The 18,469-nt window shown below is 47.0% G+C and overlaps 1 protein-coding gene across 1 annotated transcript in view; it reads left to right on the forward strand.

Annotated features, from left to right (window-relative positions):
- Window positions 1-309: 309 nt before the first annotated feature.
- LOC119657567 (peptide transporter family 1-like) overlaps window positions 310-18,469 on the forward strand; it is a 106,345-nt gene continuing 88,185 nt past the window's right edge. Inside the window, exons 1-2 of the mRNA XM_038064527.1 lie at window positions 310-446; window positions 501-598. Coding sequence (XP_037920455.1) covers window positions 401-446; window positions 501-598 — 144 coding nt within the window. The 5' untranslated portion in view covers window positions 310-400. The remainder of the gene's footprint in view (window positions 447-500; window positions 599-18,469) is intronic.

The raw sequence follows: 18,469 nt of genomic DNA on the forward strand, positions 1-18,469 counted from the left end.
TAGATTGTAAGGGGGAAGATTTAATGATGCGACGCATAGTTTTAATGTCGTTGACTCTAATAAATCCGCTGATATTATTACGTACAAATGTCTATTTATGGATTTTCTCTGGTAAGTAGGAAAAATCCGTTGTATGTATGAGTCAAGTTTTCAATAGAATACATAAAGTAGCCTCAGTACAATTAGTGGAAATGATTCGTTTAGATAAACAATTTTTTCTACAATATTAACATTTTGCTTGTCATCACGGGTTCGTCACCCCTTTGCCTTCTAACCGCAGTATGCCAAGGTGTAATTGCCCTAGATATTTCGGGGTGAGAAGTCAAACATTCTGGCTTGAAATTCGTTTCCGATGTTGAAATCATTTGTCAAATTGAGTTGATACACAACATATGTGTTGATGTCAATGCTAAGGAGTTTTGCCTCTTTGGGCGAATTAAATGAATGTAAGTTAAGAACGCATCTATCCATGGTCTGCTATGAATATGAACATTTTTCAGATACAAGGCTTATAAGCAAATCAAGAGTGAACGTTGGTAGCGATGGTCCCAGTCGGAAAAGCTCAGGGGGGACCGGATTAAGTGAGGACTCTCGAAAGGTAGGTGGAGCCATGCATTTTCAATTTGAAAGACGAACTAACTCCGAGTGGAAATTACTAGAACAATGGATCCTTGAAATTCCGAGTCAAATCCAATTAGATAAAGTTCTAAGGATTTCGTCTTTTAGAGGTATAATGCCACTTCTTCAAGATTCATTACTGTAGCAGTTATGGAAAATGACAGCGCTTCCAGCCCCCCTTTGTTCTAACCTAGGCGAGAATTCCGACGATACAAGCTGAACATTCTTGATCCCTTTTTGCGGCATTGGGTTTTTAAAATCTGGGAAACCTATAGGGAGTAGATACCAATCCTTGGCTGAGTTGTTGTTAACTGCCACCGCAAGGCACCGCTCTCCTAATCTAAGAGCCGGTTGCTGATAGGATTTTGACTCTAAGACTAGATATAGTGGCGCAGAGACTTTCTATGAGCAACTGATCGCAGTTCAAGGGAGGCTTCATAAAAGTGACATTTCGATTGTGATGGATGATTTGCCAAGGTGGGCTCTAGTGACACCTTGCTCGAGGATATGATGAGGAGGCATATTCTTGGTGACCATAAAAACAACGGTAAAAGGTTTGCAAATTTCTAGAACTTTTACCGGCTCGTCATCGGTGACATATCTTTCAAGGACAGGGCCTGCCATAAGGTCAGTTGAGCGGAGACGGGCAGGGCAGAACATTTAATTAGATCAACTATATCGCGATTAGCGGTAGATTTCGGAGTATCCTTTGGAATGAGCATAACCAAAGGGTACTAACATCCGTTTCGAAAGGAATAATCGTTTGATGGTCGTTATAGAGCCTGTTAGCAGACAAGCAGAGCATCGTCGTTATCAGTTTGTCAGGATTCCGTCCTTAGATTTCCGTTTGTCCGCCTGCAATAGGCTCAATAGGTTGCGGTGGGCGGGTCATTTAATCCGTACGGATAAGGATGATTCAGCCCGAAAAGTCTATAAGGGCAATATCCATGGTAGAAAAAGAAGGCGAGGCAGACCCTGCCTAAGATGGAACGATGGCGTATGCCTGGATGCCAGACAGCTTTTAGGAATATCGATTTGGTAGACCTCAGCGCAAAACCTGCATGTCTGCAGCTCCTTATTAAGGCAGACCTAGACCGGATACCGGTCGTTGTGCCGTTGGTGATGACTCTACGACCGCATCGTGAGCCCCCAACTTTTGACATTATCCTTGCCAGGGCCATGCTAACATTTGGCGCCTTGGTGCAAACATGTTGTAAGTGCTGCTGAAAATTTAGCCTCGCATTAGCCATCATTCCAAGGTAGTTCCCATTCCTTACGCCACGAGTGCAAGAGCTGCATCTTTCAGTCATTTCTTTAAATCAGTGATTGCTTCCGATGAATATCCACATCCGTCAGATCCGTCATTGAGGACATCATTATACATGCTCTTTCACAACAGCGGTCCCAGAACATAGCATATACAGCATAATACTTGCTAGTTTCACCGAATTGTCCGCCTGATAAGTCTACCAGTCTTTCTACCGCCGGGAGCAATTAGTTGTAGATTATTCGCTCCATCATTCTCCCCATAGTATCCAATAAACATATAGGTCTGTAGGAAGATGTTTCATCAGGAGGATTATCAGTTTTAGAGAACAACAATAACCTTTGTCTTTTCAATGTTTTAGAAAAGATCCGATCTGTTAAGGATGCTTCAAAGAACTCTAGGAATATGTCTAGCCTCGATTCAGCGGCCAGCTTAAGGGCTTTGTTTGGTGTGCCATCGAGGCCCGGCGTTTTGTTGTCTCCCAGCCTACCGCAAATCTCCAGTACTTCTTTTGTCGTTACGGGGAGTAGTACAGCCACAACTAAAGATGACTGAAGCCGTTTGTGCTATCCAGAGGGAACAGACCCTGAACCATTTTCAGTAGGAGATCGGGTCAAGTAATTTGGGGAGCATCCTGACCTTTAAATCTCTTTATCACAACCCTGTAGGCGCTTCGCCATGTGTCTATATTCGCCTCTACGCAGAGTTGCTCGTCTTGCTTCGCTGAATAGCCAGCTTTAGGATCCTTCGAGCTTTCTTGTAAGCTCGCTGCTTTACTTCCTGGTCAATTCTACCTATTGCTCTTTGAGCCGCTCGTCTGGCCCGACGGTCGAAGATCAAACAATTCACCATTCCACCAGCACTTGGGCCTTCTATTGGGTAAAGTATGTCGTCTCAACATTGAAGAGTCGCACGCCTTCGCGATACACTCCGTGATATGGAGGGCTTTTTCCGAGGCTGTACTAGGTATAGTGTCCTGGTGCAACCACACATTTATGAATGTTTGCTCGTCAATTGTTTACGCAGGCTAACCTGACGTTCTTCTCATTCTTGGACGAGTAGATTTCCAACCGCTTGACTTGCTCTTCAGGTCAAAAGCTATTGCCTAGTGATCACTATGGGTGTACCGTTCATTGACGTTTCGGGGCATATCGCAAGCTAGTGAAGGACTAACCACAACCGAACCGACTCCCTCTTTATACTGACCGTCGGTAGCCAAAACGATATATTATTGAGTCAAGCCTCCAAGACACAATGCCCTCTTGCATTCGTCAGTGAACTTCCCGATTCTGTGGCCCATGCATTGAAGTTACCGGTTTCCGTCCTTTAGGATCCTAGAGCAATCCTCCCATCATGTCCTCGAATTCAGCCAAAGTCAGGCTTGGAGGAGCATAGCAGCTGTAGACGTATATACAGTCCATTTTTGCCCATACGAACCCATTTGTGCATGCCTACGAGGCCGCCCTACCTGTAGGATCAGCTACCCATATATTATTGTTAGGGTTTCTATAGTGTTTGCTTATTATACCCAGCTGGCCCTCTGATTCGTGGGTGGTCTGAGAGAGCAGGTCTTGGACGACCCTACAGTGATTGCGGTTGATTTGAATCAATTTCATTTTCTCACTACATTTATCGCCTTTTTGAGCTCTGGACAGTCGCTGCTACCGACAATATGCCCGCTGTCCAGGCCTTCCTTTTCATCACACAACATGCATTTGGGATCCTTGTTAGAATCCTGAGTAATGTGACCTGTTTCTTCACAACGTCTGCATCGGTCAGACTGTTCAACCGCACTTATGAACACTCTCACCAGATGTCAGTATGACAGAAACTTGAAGCATCCCTTCAATGAGATTTGCTCTCTAAGATGGCAGACAACCCATCCAATACGGACCTTCCCGACATCTAGCAGCTTGCGCGCTACTTCTGCTGGCAGCCGGATGGTCGCCATTTGTACGCTTTTCTAAGGCTTACAATGGATGCTTCCTACAAGTCGTGCAACTTGAACTGCTCCGCTAAGGCAATGCAGGTTTGCGCCTTAGAAGCGACCTCATCTAGATCCTTGCATCATATAGCCATCTCTGGCTTTTGGGAACGCACGGCAACACTTTCCCCAAGTAAATGTTTGACTTAGTTGCGAAAGTTTTCGATTTTGCTCTCTTCGGACCTTTTCAGTTCCAGCATGAGATCTCCCTTTTGGTTCCTCCGGATCCTGCTTACATTCCCGTTGTACACGTTGTGTTTATCTTTGATTAATCCTAACTAATTTTCGCTCCAAGCAAAATGAAGGATGACTCTTCCAGGTCAGACTTCTGTTCCAAAGTATTCATTCTTCTTTCCGCACATTTCTTTGCGTCAACAGGATTCCTGCGGCCCAAGTCCTTTTCCGCCTTGGATATTGGGAGAGATCTCATAATCATTGAGCTTCTCCTAAACGAATTCGGTTCTTGATACTGAGGAGCCTCTCCTAACTCTTTACACTCGGATGCGGCTGTTGTCACTACGGCTTTTAACAACAAACGTTGTCCCTTGGGCACATCCTTCTGTTCGTTTGTTCCTCCTTGTCCAAGCTGCTTGTACCATTAGATGCGACGGTGGCCAACCTGTCCATTACCGAGGCACTGTAGACGAGGGATATCGACGACCGGGAGCCTGCTTGCCCACTCCCAAAAGCCGCCAGTACTGAGGTTCCGAGCTCCTGCACCATAAGTTTATACACCTCCTCTTCGTCCATATTGGAGACGGTTATAACGATTGACATCAAATCTGGTGAACAGGGGGGACTGTGAACGCTCGTGCATACAGAGAGTCACATCTTTTTATGTCGAATTTAAAGAGGGGTTCCCATACATGCAAAAGGGGGGTGAAAATTATTTCTTCACCAAATATAGTCATGTTTGGGTATCAAATGAATGGCCTCGATTAGTACTACTAGCCGGTCTTAGTTTTGACATTTGTTGAGAAGGTGGGGAGTGCGGGGGGTCGAAAATGATCATCTCTTTAATGGACCCATTCTCAGAAACTACCTAACCCAAAAATCTGAAGAAAATCAAGAGTCTGCTACTGTGTGGTGCCAAGGCTCAGAAATACCCTCCATACCGATATCCTTTCAAATAAAGTTAATAACCGTACATTACTATAATTTTCAGTAATTGACTGCAAAACCCCCCCTAAGTTCATCCCCATTACTGATCTTACCAAATTTGGTGGAAATTTACGTCCAAACTAAACTAGGACGATTTTGTGTAAATTTTTTGGGATCACACTATCACTAGCACTATTGAACCGGTGTTAGTAGACCGCGTTGCCCCGAGCGAGCGCTGATCCGTCCGTGAATTCCGGGATCAACTAAGCATATGTCAGGCTTCAGGGAACTGGGGTAGGGGCTGGGTCCCCGACGGTATACCCGTTCCTGACTATTGCGGCTCGCTCCTTTGCACACGATGCGCTGGTAAACAACTTAAATGGAGAATAAAAACAAACGAAACGAGGAGATAGTGGAAATGCAGAGTGAGCTGGCTGCGTTTATTCGCAGCACGAAAATGCGCCGTTCGCCCCAGCGCCCAGCAAAGGACGCAACAAGGGCTGAAATGCCCGACAAGACATCGGGACGCGCAGACGGAGAGAAAGACTCGGAAAGTTATGCGGCACCTGCAACACAGATAGGAACCCAGACCATACCGCACAGTGCTGTAGTTGAGGAAAGAGGCACAGTGGAAACTGCCGAAACTAATAAAATGGTTTCGAATATAAGCCGAGTGGGAGGACTTTCGATTACTCTGGCGCAAGCGGAAGAGGAAAGACTTATTAAAAATTCACGGCAGTTGTGAAGCACATGCGATCTTCGACGTTCCTCCAGAAAAACGTCGGCAAGGTGGTGAAAAACGGGCTAATGGAACTGGAAGAGCTCCTGGACAGGATTTCATACTATAGGCGAACATGGAAAGTAAGACAAAATCCGCAGGAAGCAGAAACAACCGCACTTCCCGAGGAGAACATCACGAGTACCAAACGGATCGCTGACAGCCCATTGCAGAGCGAACTTAAAAAACGAAAGGAGGAAGGGACATCTGAAGGAGACTTCACTCAGGTACTCTCCAGGACTGAAAAGAAGAAGGCGAAGAGGATCAAAAGACAACAACACGTCGCGCCATCAGAAAAACCTCTGCCTAAAACTAAGGCGGACACGAAGGAAGCTTCTAAACAGCGGGAAAATAAGAACTGGTTGGGTAGTGTGTAGGATACGAATTCGGGCCGCCCCAACCAAATGTTATAAATGTTTGGATTATGGGCACATATCTGCAAACTGTCGGGGAAATGACAGAAGAGCAACATGCCGTAAATGCGGTCAGGCAGGCCATAAAGTGAACAGCTGCAATGAAAAGGAAAGCTACGTCCTATGCAGGGACCGTAGCGCGACTGATGAGAGCATTGCGCACACTGCGGGATCGGGGCGGTGTCCAGTTTTCAGAGCAGAACTGGAAAGAGCTAAGATACGGTCAACATGATTCGCATCCTACAAATCAATATGCACCGGAGTGCAACCGCTTACGAGTTGCTAGCGCAGTTCGCTGCGGAGACCAAAGCTGATTTAGTACTCATCAGTGAGCAGTACCGAAACAAGGGCCCAGTTTCATGGCACCCAGACATATCAGGTACCGCTGCCATCTGGGTTCGGGACGGCACCCTCTTTGGGGTTCTTGCACAAGACCGAGGGGACGGCTTTGTCTGGATTCGGTGTTCAGGGATAACGTTTTTTAGTGTCTATCTTACGCCGAATGAGGCGATCCCGGACTTTCGTCGGAGGCTTGAGGCTTTGGAGAACGCTATCTTAAGCACGGATGGGCGGATCCTGTCGGGGGTGACTTCAATGCTAAGGTACTTGAATGGGGCATGCCTTACACAGATTCCAGAGGGAAAACGAATTCTGGAAATGGCGGCGAGAACAGGATTGGTAGTTCTAAACACCGGATCCATCCCAACGTTCCGGCGCCCGGGCTGCGAAGGAAGCATTCCAGATGTAACCTTCGCGTCGGAATCACTGGTGTCGCTGGTGGACGGGTGGCGAGTTCTAGAAGACTTTTCGGCAAGTGACCACCAATACATTGCTTTCGAAGTGGTGGACACAAACTCTCGGTGTGCGCCACCCCAGCGATCTTTCTGTGTATGGAACGTCGCGAAAGTGAACACCGGAGAGTTTGTCGAAACTCTCGGAACAGGTGGGGCTACGCTGAAAGGTACTCTTGGGGGCGGTGGCGCCGCGGCTGACACTGTCGTAAATTCAGTTATGAATCTGATAACGACGGCCTTCGGAGCCTCCATGTCCAGGAAGACATCGAGGCGCGGCAAACCTTCCATGTATTGGTGGACAGTGGAAATCGCAGAGCTCCGGAAGGAGTGTCACAGGCTCCGCCGCTTAACACAACGTCTAGGCGACCGGGGGGAGTCATGTACCATAATGATGGAGTACAAATCATCCAAAAGGAGACTCCGCAGCGCAATAAACAAGAGCAAAGCTCGCTGCTGGCAAGATCTGATCGACGAGGTGAATGGGGATCCGTGGGGACTCGGTTACAAACTTATAACCCGAAAAATCGGGGCCCTGCGGAAACCCTGTTCACTTAAGGCCGAGCAGATGGACCGCATTGTGAGGGCACTCTTCCCTGCACACCCCGTATGGGATGGTGAGCAAATCCAAGCAGCAGCGAACAAGGCTGCGGCTGGAGTTTCGGCGTTAAGTAGGCTAATGGCAAACATTGGGGGTCCTACGTCTAGTAGGCGACGTCTCCTGATGAGCTCAACGCAGTCTGTCCTGCTCTACGGCGCAGAGGTATGGGCTGGCGCTCTTAAAAAGGAGGTATGTCGTAGACGCCTCGCGCAACTACAGAGGCGGGGAGCTTTACGGGTGGCGTCTGCGTACCGCACTGTCTCTGAACCGGCCGTGATGGTGATCGCGGGAGTTATCCCCGTTGCCCTTTTTGCTAGTGAGCGTCAGGCCATATACAAGCGCAAGGGAGATGAGCCAAGGGAGGTGGTTGCTCGCGAAGAACAGCAACACACTCTAGACGAGTGGCAGCTCTCTTGGCAAAATGAAACTAGAGGCAGATGGACTGCACGGCTCATCGGCAACTTAGGTGCGTGGCTGAATCGGAAGCACGGTGAGACTGACTATTTCCTTACCCAAATTTTAAGTGGGCATGGAAGTTTTCAGTCTTACCTGCACAAGATTGGCATGGCGCGTTCTCCGGATTGTGTGTTTTGCAATGGAGTTGTGGACGATGCCCACCACACTTTTTTTTCTTGTGGAAGACGGGATGGGGTTCATCAGCAGCTCTATTTAAACACAGGGGATCTCTCTCCAGACAACATTGTGGAAAAGATGCTGAGGACTGCTGACAGGTGGAACCGTGCTGCCCATTACGTTCGGGCCCTTCTCGTTGCTAAGAAGATAGAACTCGACCGGTGGAGGAGCCGGATGGCAGGGGATTCCTTGAACTGACAGTTCCCTTCGTCCTCTCCCCTCCCGTTGGTGAAAGGAATTCCTTGATTTTAAGGCTCCGCAAGGCGGGAGAGTTCGGGGGCTGGCCCGAAGTAATGTGACAAACGGTTCCAGGCTAGCTTTCTGACGATGGGGAGGTGTTTAGTTGGTAGCCCGACGACGTACCGAATCGGGAGTCCAACACTGTGTGCGCAAATTCATTCACCTACCCTACCCCAAAAAAATACACCTCCTCTTCGTCCATATTGGAGACGGTTATAACGATTGACATCAAATTTGGTGAAAAGGGGGGACTGTGAACGCTCGTGCATACAGCGAGTCACATATTTTTATACCGAAAAAAGGGGGGTGAAAATTTTTTCCTCACCAAATATAGTCATGTTTGGTATCAAATGAATGGCCTCGATTAGTACTACTAGCCGGTCTTAGTTTTGACATTTGTTGGGAAGGTGGGGAGGGCGAGGGGTCGAAAATGATCATCTCTTTAATGGACCCATTCTCAGAAACTACCAAACCCAAAAATCTGAAAAAAATCAAGAGTCTGCCACTGTATCGTGCCTAGGCTCAGAAATACCCTCCATACCGATATCCTTTCAAATAAAGTTAATAACCGTACATTACTATAATTTTCAGTAATTGACTGCAAAACCCCCCTTAAGTTCATCCTAACACCACAAAATTTTGCAATAATGTAGGTTATAACATTACTGATCCTACCAAATTTGGTGGAAATCGTTGGGGGTTAGCGCCAAGCTTAAACTGAGATTATTCGTGAAATTTACGTCCAAACTAAACTAGGATGATTTTGTGTAAATTTTCTGAGATCACACTATCACTAGCACTAGATTTTTTTTAGAAAATGAGAAGGAAAAATCGCCCCTGACAAGGTCAACCAACGCTTTACGAAAATTGCATATATTAACTGCACTCGCTGCTACATCAAACTCAACTCGCAGGCACCAGTTCAGCCGTCCTTCGTCGAGCCCCCATATCCCCATATCCCAGCATCGAAATTTGCATGCAAAAAATTTCGCTTTTGTCAGAAACCAGCGTTAGAAATGCATTGCAGGGTGAAAATTATTTTGATTTTCTAATCATTTATTAATACCAACGCATGGTTGATAACTAATTCAGTTAGTAACAACAATTGACAACAATAACTATCTGAAGTAGTGTCCACAGTGAATACCCGGAATTTACGTTATTAGCGCCATTGAAAGTCAAGTGCTAAATAGTCTCTAAGTGATCTCCTTCCACTTGGGTAAAAAGCACTTTGCAAATGCTCATGTGGATATGTCTCACTAACCACTGGCAAATCTCTTCCATACGATCTAAGTAGCAATTGAAAGTATGACCCATATAATTGCCTACAAGCTGTGATCTTCCTCACGGTCTTGCTGGCAGCTAATGCATTCTTCCAAGTTCAATGTCAACAATTTTCCACGTTGACGGGGCTCAATTTCTACAACCGGTGCTGGAGTGAAATGGAAAGATTCTTCTCAATGGGGAAGAATCTGGCCATTTAGATACGATATCTAACGTGTGCCTAGCTCCTATACTCTCAGATCAGGGGTTTGAAACTGGAATTTTTAACAAGATAAAGACATAAATCTCTGGAAGCAGATTCAAGATTATCTCTTGGAAAGGAGTATACGACTTAGACCACAGTTGGTCCCAGCGTAAGTTGCCTAACTGCATTGGGATGCCTATATTTAAGCTTTCCCAGAGAACATCTTACAATTCGCGTTCTACCAGTCATGGACCACTTTTCCACACTGAACATATGCAAGATACATAGATCTTATCGTTGGGGACATAAATTTACGGCCTCACCTACTGACGTCTAATCTTATTTATTGTGAGACTCGTCAAGTAGCGGAAAGAAAGACATTCAATCGACCATACAAAAATGCGACTTTCATTAGTCTAAATGACGATGTTTGGGCTGTTGGTATCCATTTTGTTCAGTAATTGAATCCTCCCGCCACGAGACGCATAAAACTGTCACGACGATGACTTTTTAATGAGAAAATCGGCGTAGCTATTTGATTATCTTGAAGATATGGTTGACAGTGAAAAAGGGGCTTGAATTTGAAGAACGTGCAAATACTTGCTGAATTTTGTTTTGCTTAATCTTCTGTGTACATATATTGGCTCTTTTATTTGAGAGAATTTATGACATGTTTTGTGATGTTTTGTGGTCTGACAAAACTATGAAATATGTGTTCCTGTTTTGCCAGTTTTTGAAGTACAATCGACTCAACGAAGGGGTCGTTTCCTCTTCGCTTTATTTGGTCATGAGGATCTCCGAATCTGGGCTTCGCAGTAGGAAATACCATCCCAAAAACTCCTGTAGGCAAAAGCTACCTGGTAATAAACACCGCGCTCGTGGACGACGACGAGAAAGACCCTACAAGGAGGGACGTTACAAGAAAGATCATGGACTAGTACCAAAGAAAAACAATATGCTCGGCCTGTGGTAGTGACATTCAAGTCAACAGATCCAGATAAACCTAACCAGAAAAAGGGTAAGGGGACCGGAGATCGGACCGCACCAAATGGGGAGCAGCTTACTCCCTCTTTTTTTGGTACACGGACTCCTCGTTTAGGGCATAGTCCCCAAACTTTAACAAAAATTTCAGGCCATGACGGCTTTACGGTTTCTTACCAGGGCAGGGGCAAATCGTCAGAGGCTGCCTCACCTCTGCCCTGGGAGCAGCGTAACCGAAGCGGCTCGCAGATGTTGAGTGCTCCTTTATGCTCCGTTATATTTAGGGCTTAACACCCAAACTTTAAAAAAATGTCAGGCATGGACGGCGGTTTCTTACCAGAGCACGGACCTCACAATTTTCAAAAAAAATATTTTCAGCTCTGGCTCTCCTCCCCCTTGACCTCCACATCAAATATGTTGCAGCGTGCAGTGCCGTAAGACTGCGTGAGTCCGGATGCTGGGCAGCGAAGTCCTATGGCCACAGCAACATTCTAGATGAAATACCTCGAGAAATCTGGGCATCCCCCACGGACTATGTCACACGCAAGCTGAACTTCACGAGAAACTTTGCTGTGGACCTTCCAACCAGGGCAAAGTGGAAGACCGGCGGCGTGTTGCAAGACTATGACACGGTATTCTTTACGGACGGATCAAAGATGGCCTATGGAGTCGGCGCGGGGGTTTTCTCGAATACACACGGTGTATCCAAGTCGTATGGTCTCCCAGGTTTCGCCAGTGTATTCCAAGCGGAAGCACTGGCGATATTGGAAGTCTGTCGATGGCTGGAGCGTGATTCGAGTCCCAAGCGTAACATAGCCATTCTGACCGACAGCCAAGCGGCCATCAAGGCCTTGTACTCAACGACGACATCTTCCCGGTTGGTGGGGCAGTGCAGAGACACGCTCAACCATCTGGGCGGCACGCTCAAGATCACTCTCCTCTGGGTTCCCGGGCATAGGAACATAGAAGGGAATGAGCGGGCTGACGGATTGGCCAGGCAAGGCTCTGCTCTTGGCAGTCCCTCGGGGAACACAGTCGGTGTTCCGCTGGCGGCTGTCGGGGGCCGAGTCTACTCGCACTACCTAGCAGCCGCGGGCCTGAGATGGCGAAGGCTTACAAGCTGTGCCAAATCAAGGAGAATTTGGCCCGCTTATAACATAGCCCGATCACGAGAGCTCCTGTGCCAGACGCGTGCAAATGCATTCAAGATTACGGCGGTCTGCACGGGGCACTGGCCCATAGGGGACCATGCCGCTAGGCTCGGCTTACCCTACAACTCGCATTGCCGAAGCTGCGGAGAAGGAAGGGAAACCCTCATGCACTTTCTCTGCGATTGCCCGGCTCTGGCTCGAGTCAGGCTGCGGACACTGGGTAAACCATTCTTTGGGGACCTCAGTGAGATTTCTAGTTACAGGGTCGGAGAGCTGCTTTCCTTCGTGAATGCTACGGGCTGGCTCTGAGGATCCGAGCCAGCTGGACTCCGCTTCCCTGTTCCTATAACAACAGTCACGGTCTTAGGAGTTTGTGGCATCAAAACGGCGCACCAAAGCGCTAATTGGGCTCCTCGGAACGGCCACTGATACCTACCTACCCTACCTGGCCAAGCTTTTGTCAATAGAATTGACCGATTTACGCTGAATATAATTCGAAGTCATCTTGCGAATTTTATAAAGGAGCACTCAACATCTTCGAGCCATTTCAGTCACGCTCCTCCCAGGGCAGAGGTGAGGTAGCGTCTGACGATTTGCCTCTGCCTTGGTAAGAAACCGTAAAGCCGTCATCGCCTGGCATTTTTCTTCAGCAATATTCAAGATTTAAACAATCTAGATGGATATCTATCTGGTAGAAAAAGAAGACGTGACAGGCCTTGCCTCAGATGGAGCGATAGCGTAGGCCAGGACGCCAGACAGCTTTTAGAGATATCGACTTGGTGGACCTCGGCGGAAAACCGAGATGTCTGGAGTTCCTTACTACGGCAGGCCAAGACCAGATATCGGTTGTTGCACCGTTGATGATGATGAGATGCATATAATATCATAGAAACTAGAATTGGTATAGTTACCTCTAATGCGTTATGAAAAATGGTCGAATTCAATCGGTAAGTTTCATTTCAGTTAGCAGAAACAGATACTATCTGCCACTTTTGTCACTTACCGAAGGCTCTTCCACAGTCGTCCGATGGGCGCAATCGACAATAGAGTGCAATAAACTATCATGTTGCAGCAATGGGAAATGGATTTAAGGAAAAAACAGTGCCCATCAGATGTGACAACGGAATCTACGAAAAGCATGTTACTTGAAGTTAGACTTAGCAAGTAGCTCCGGGGAGTAACAATGCTGACAGCACGGTAAGTACTCTGCAATATGAGAAAGAGAGCGGAAGCCTCGAAAAACAACACCAGTTTAATTCAGCGTAGTTGAAAAACCAGACCTGTCCTGTATGCAATGGAGTAGGTCCAGGTTACCATCATCATCATTATCAACGGCGCAACAACCGGTTTCCGGTCTAAGCTTGCCTTAGTAAGGAAGTAACCAGCAGACGTGTTGAGAAATAAGCGTGGCGTCCGACTCGGCCAATCTACCCCGCCGCTTATTTAGCGAAACTTCCTTGCCGATACAGGCAAGACACCTACGTCATGCCACAAGCTAACGCTCGTCAAGGATACAAAAAGTCCAAGTACGGATTCGCCGCAGCAATTGGCTTTGTGAGACATACGTATAGCACAGCTGAAGTTTTTTTTTTGCGCCAGGTTGCAGCAGTGTGTGGGATTCACACCAGCTCGTCCATGTCACGCCTCCGTCGCGCCGCCTTCCGAGCTCGATCCAACTCCAGGATTTTTGTCAGCACCACGGCTACTGCCTCATTTACTGCCACCCGGTTTTCCTCCGACTTCAGCATCTCTTCCACCAGGTTGGAGGGCTCGATGTCCGCCCCTAAGATACTGTTCAACCTACTTTTCTGCTGCAGAAATCTGGGACAATGGAGCATAACGTGCTCCGGGTCCTCGAGTGTAGCACCGCATTCAGGACAGTTGGGAGACTCGTCCAACTCGAAGCGATGCAAGTACTTCCTATAGCCACCGTATCCCGTAAGGAACTGTGTCAGGTGGTAATTCAATTCTCCGTGCTTTCGGTTGACCCATTTCTCGATACACGGGATCAATGTATGGGTCCACCTGCCCTTGTCGGAGTTATCCCATCGTTGTTGCTACTTGCCACACAACTCTCTCCTGATGGCCTTTCGGAAATCCGCATTCACCTCGGCTGGATTTGCCTTCTGTTTTTCGTAGAGCCAGTGTGCCTCGCTCGCTAGAAGATCTATAGGAATCATTCCTGCGATAACACTGCCTCCGTCGACGCCGTCCTAAATGCGCTGCACACCCTTAGCGCAATTGGCCGGTATGCCGAACATATCTTCCTCCGGTTGACCGCGTGGTTCAACGCTCCCGCCCAGACAGGGGCGCGTATAGCACGATCGACCTCACCACTCCCGCGATGAGTAGCCTGCGACTATACTTCGGTCCTTCCACGTTAAGCATCATCCTTGCAAGGGATGAGCTGGCATTTGCTGCCTTCTCTCGCGCATAATCCAAGTGTCCCTTGAAACTCAGCTTGGCATCGATCATCACCCCCAGGTATTTAACAACCGATTTTGAGACGACCTCACGATTACCAACCTGGATGGTAACGAGGTTGTTCTTCCTACGGTTGGTAATGAGGACCGCCTCCGTCTTTTCGTCCGCCAGGTCCAGCTTGGCCATTCGTAACCATGACTTGATGGTATAAATGGCTTCATTTGCATAAAGCTCCACGCCCTCGGGATGCTTTGCAATTGCAACTACCGCCAAGTCGTCCGCAAAACCAATCACCGTTGTCTCCTCCGGTACGCGAAGGCCAAGCACTCCGTCGTACATTATGTTCCACAGCAGCGGTCCCAATACAGAACCTTGAGGCACACCTGCTGTCACAATGTACTCCTTCGGCCCGTCGTCCATCTCGTACCAGAGAAGTCTGTCCGAAAAGTAACTCTCGATGAGCCGAGCCAAGTAGCTAGGAACACCCAGTTTTGCCAAAGCGCCCTTAATCCAGCCAAAGTTGGCTGAGTTAAAAACATTTTTGACGTCCAGCGTCACCAGAGCACAGCATTTGCCCATGGGCATTGCATTTCGAGCCAATTCCACGACCTTTGCTACTGCATCGACAGTAGAACGGGCTCGCCGAAACCCATATTGCACTTGGAGCTTCGTAGTAGATGATGTTTCGAGGCTATTCGCCGGGGCAGATTTCTTCGCAAATTACCGCTAATTGGTAAACCTGAAGAACAGCCGGCTCATCGATAGAGGGACGAATTGTACATCTTATGAAAGTGTCTCCATGTGCGACGTTCCAAGCGTGAAAGCGATTATATTGGATGAATCGGCGGCTTACCAACAGCTGATGACCAAATTCTTCGAGATTACTCACCCAGTTGACCATTTCTAGTGGGCAAACATGCTACGAAAAATCACGTGGAAACGACTCCTGGACTACCAGTTACAAGCAAATCTCAACGTCACGCACCCAATCGCTTTATCGCTGCACCCAAGCAGAATTGAACCGGTGGTGCAACTAGGCGCAGACGCATCGTTGTCGATTTCTTCGATCTTCCAGCTCCACTTGACATGGTGGTAGGGATTATCGAGCGCTCAACTTGCGCACTATTTCCGATTGCTTTCCGGTGCGATACATAGCTGACATCACGCAGACACTCCGTGGCAAAAATATCTTTTCTAAAATCGACGGTATTTGCCCACCACCCGAGATGGTCGAAGTAGTTATTTGAAGCCGAATACTGTCAAGCAGTTACATCAGTTTCTAGGGTTCATGATCTTCTACAAGAGTTGCATGTCGGACTGCACTAAAACACAAGCGCCACTCAACGGCCTTCTAGTTGGCAACATCAAAGTAAAAGCCAACCTCCGCTGAACCCCCGAAGCTAACGTCGCTTCTCAGAAGGCAAAATGAGGCCTCGCGCAAGCCAACTTGCTCACCTATTCTCAGACTGCACGCCCCTGATTTCAAGGCTGACGTTGTCCTTCATTAGCAACTAAAGGGAGTGAGGCAATTTAGACACATGCTCGATGAACGCGACCTCACGATTTTCACAGATTACAACCCTTCTGATGGAAGGGTCGATAAGTGCTTAAGGGCAAACTCCAACTGCTTTAGATTTTATTCGCTTTATTCATATTTGTCCTGACAGTTCGATGGTTTAGATGGTTGAATATCTCGGCCTCCTTGTCCGAGATTCGAAACCAAGTACGTGAGGGATATTTCTATTCGCCTTTGCACTGTACCGTAAAATTGTTAAACGCTTGATGCCACTTCCTTTCCTAGTAAGGTTGCCATCTTTAATTTTCATAATATCTTTCCTTGTCGAAATTTCTTAAAAGCGCTACAATGTCATCTTTTTGCCATTAGATTAACCGTTCCAGTTTTTCGCCACTGATATGCTAGCATATCTTTCACGACCAAACGCTGTCCTTAAGTTTTGCAGGTTTGTTCAAATGTCTACTCAAGGCCAACCTGTGAGTGGGGGTCAGAGACTACTTTAACCGCATGTCGGGTAGGGACTGAGCCTATGGCAATGGCTTTGGTATGCCTTCATCGGGGTATTCTTGCCTGGGATAATAACTAATGGTCGGAAACCGTGTCTGATACCAGCGGATGTGTTGACCAAAAAAATGGCTGAATAGGCCACACATTAACGAAGGGCGACAGTCCACAATCCCATGATGGTCAGCAAATGGATTGCCCCATAACTTCTTGTATTAGGGCCCATGTTTCACATCCGCAGCGTAGCACAGATCTTGATAGTTTTATATACGCGGAGCTTTGCTTTCCTGTGTATGCAGTTGGCTTTTGAAATCAGTAAGAACGAGTAGACGGCTCTATTTGCGAGCTGGATTCTGACCTGCAGTGTTATCTGGGCCATATTCTAGTAACAGTTACCAGTTTTCCTGCTTGGAGTCCATGAATATTTGACGGACATCGATGTTGAATTCCCAGCATTTTTCTAGCTCCTTCTTGACCGTAAATAGTTGATCAATGGTCGATGTTCCAGTCCAAAGACCTCCTTGGTATTCACCGATCATCTTATCGGTGTGCAGTCTTCTTCTCTTTATCTCTGTAATTGTCACATGACAACTTGTCTCCTTTCTTGTGGATAGGGCATATCCCACTTTTTTTCACTCTTGCATCTAAATTATGGATAGCTTCCACGGTTGATGGAACGCCTCACTTGATGAGTCAGCGGGGATGTCACCTATGCCTCTCACCTTGATCATTTTTTGACATTTGATCCCTGTCTCCATCTCTTCCAATGTTAGCGGTTCAATGTTCCTATTATGCTCGACTGTAATTCTTGTGAGTTGGTGATTTAGTTATGTGTGAGGGGTTGAGAAGTTATTTGAAATTGTATCCCCATCTCTCACGTGATTCTGTTTCGTCCCTGATGATTACTCCTTTTTGTTCTTACAAGGAGTGGTTTTGGATTGATATCCGCACCTTACGCTCTTCTCTACTTGATAGCCTTGCTTTGTATCGTTTTCCGCGATGTTGTCGTCAATTTTCTTCTTCGTCGTCAAAATCTCTGTCTGTCTGTATTCCCCATTTTTCTTGTCAAGCGCTTCTTGGCATTCATCGTCAAACCATTTCATTTCTTCATTTCTTCAGCGACGGAAGTCACATTCAGCAACTTTTTCTGCTGTTGATTTGATAGCGGATTTTAGGTCATACCAGGTATTGTCTACAGGCTTCCTCGTAAGATTCCAGAGAATAGGACCTAATTGTTCTTCAAGGTTTACCTTCTATTCTGTCGCTTGTGTGCTGTGCGCTTGTGTAGGAAACATGTCGACTTTATAAAATTTCTGCTACTTGCAAAGTCAATGAAGCGTTGGCCGTTGTCATTTGATATGTCACGGAGACTATGCCCTTCGGTCGTTGCTCGATGTACATATCTCCCCGTTCCCAACCTTGCCGTTGAAATCTTTCCAGGCTATAGTAAAGTTGCTTTTTGGCTTCTTCGTCTTTTTCTTTAGGTGGGGCGTGTATGCTGACAAGTCGTATATTAAAAAACTTTGCTTTAATGCGGAGTGCACACAATCCTTCGTGCATGGGTTTGAAGTTGATGATCTTTGCTTTACAGTCCCTATCCACGATGAAAGCGACTATAAACTCACGCTTTCCTGATAACTTCCCACTTTTGAGGGTTGTGTGAGACCTCATGTGGGTTGTCTCGTAACCATTGCAATTCGTGTCCCGGACTGCTGGAACACTGACCTTGTACTTGCTGGCCTGTTGAAGTAGGTCCTTGACAGCACCAGATTTGTGTAATGATCTAACATTCCAGGATCCAAGATCGTACTCATTAATTCGTTTAAGCAGTGGTTTCCATGGTATCAATCATGTCCGAGTCTTTTTATCTTGTTTCTGTACATGAAGTTTGATTTTTTGCTGCATGATTGATTGTAGGCCGATGGCTCTGAACCCCCAGCCTGGACAACCAGTTCAATTGAGATAGAACCCCTTGACGAAGGGATGTGATCAGTTAGGC

The sequence above is a fragment of the Hermetia illucens genome, chromosome 5 (assembly GCF_905115235.1).
Source record: "Hermetia illucens chromosome 5, iHerIll2.2.curated.20191125, whole genome shotgun sequence".
NCBI lineage: Eukaryota > Metazoa > Arthropoda > Insecta > Diptera > Stratiomyidae > Hermetia > Hermetia illucens.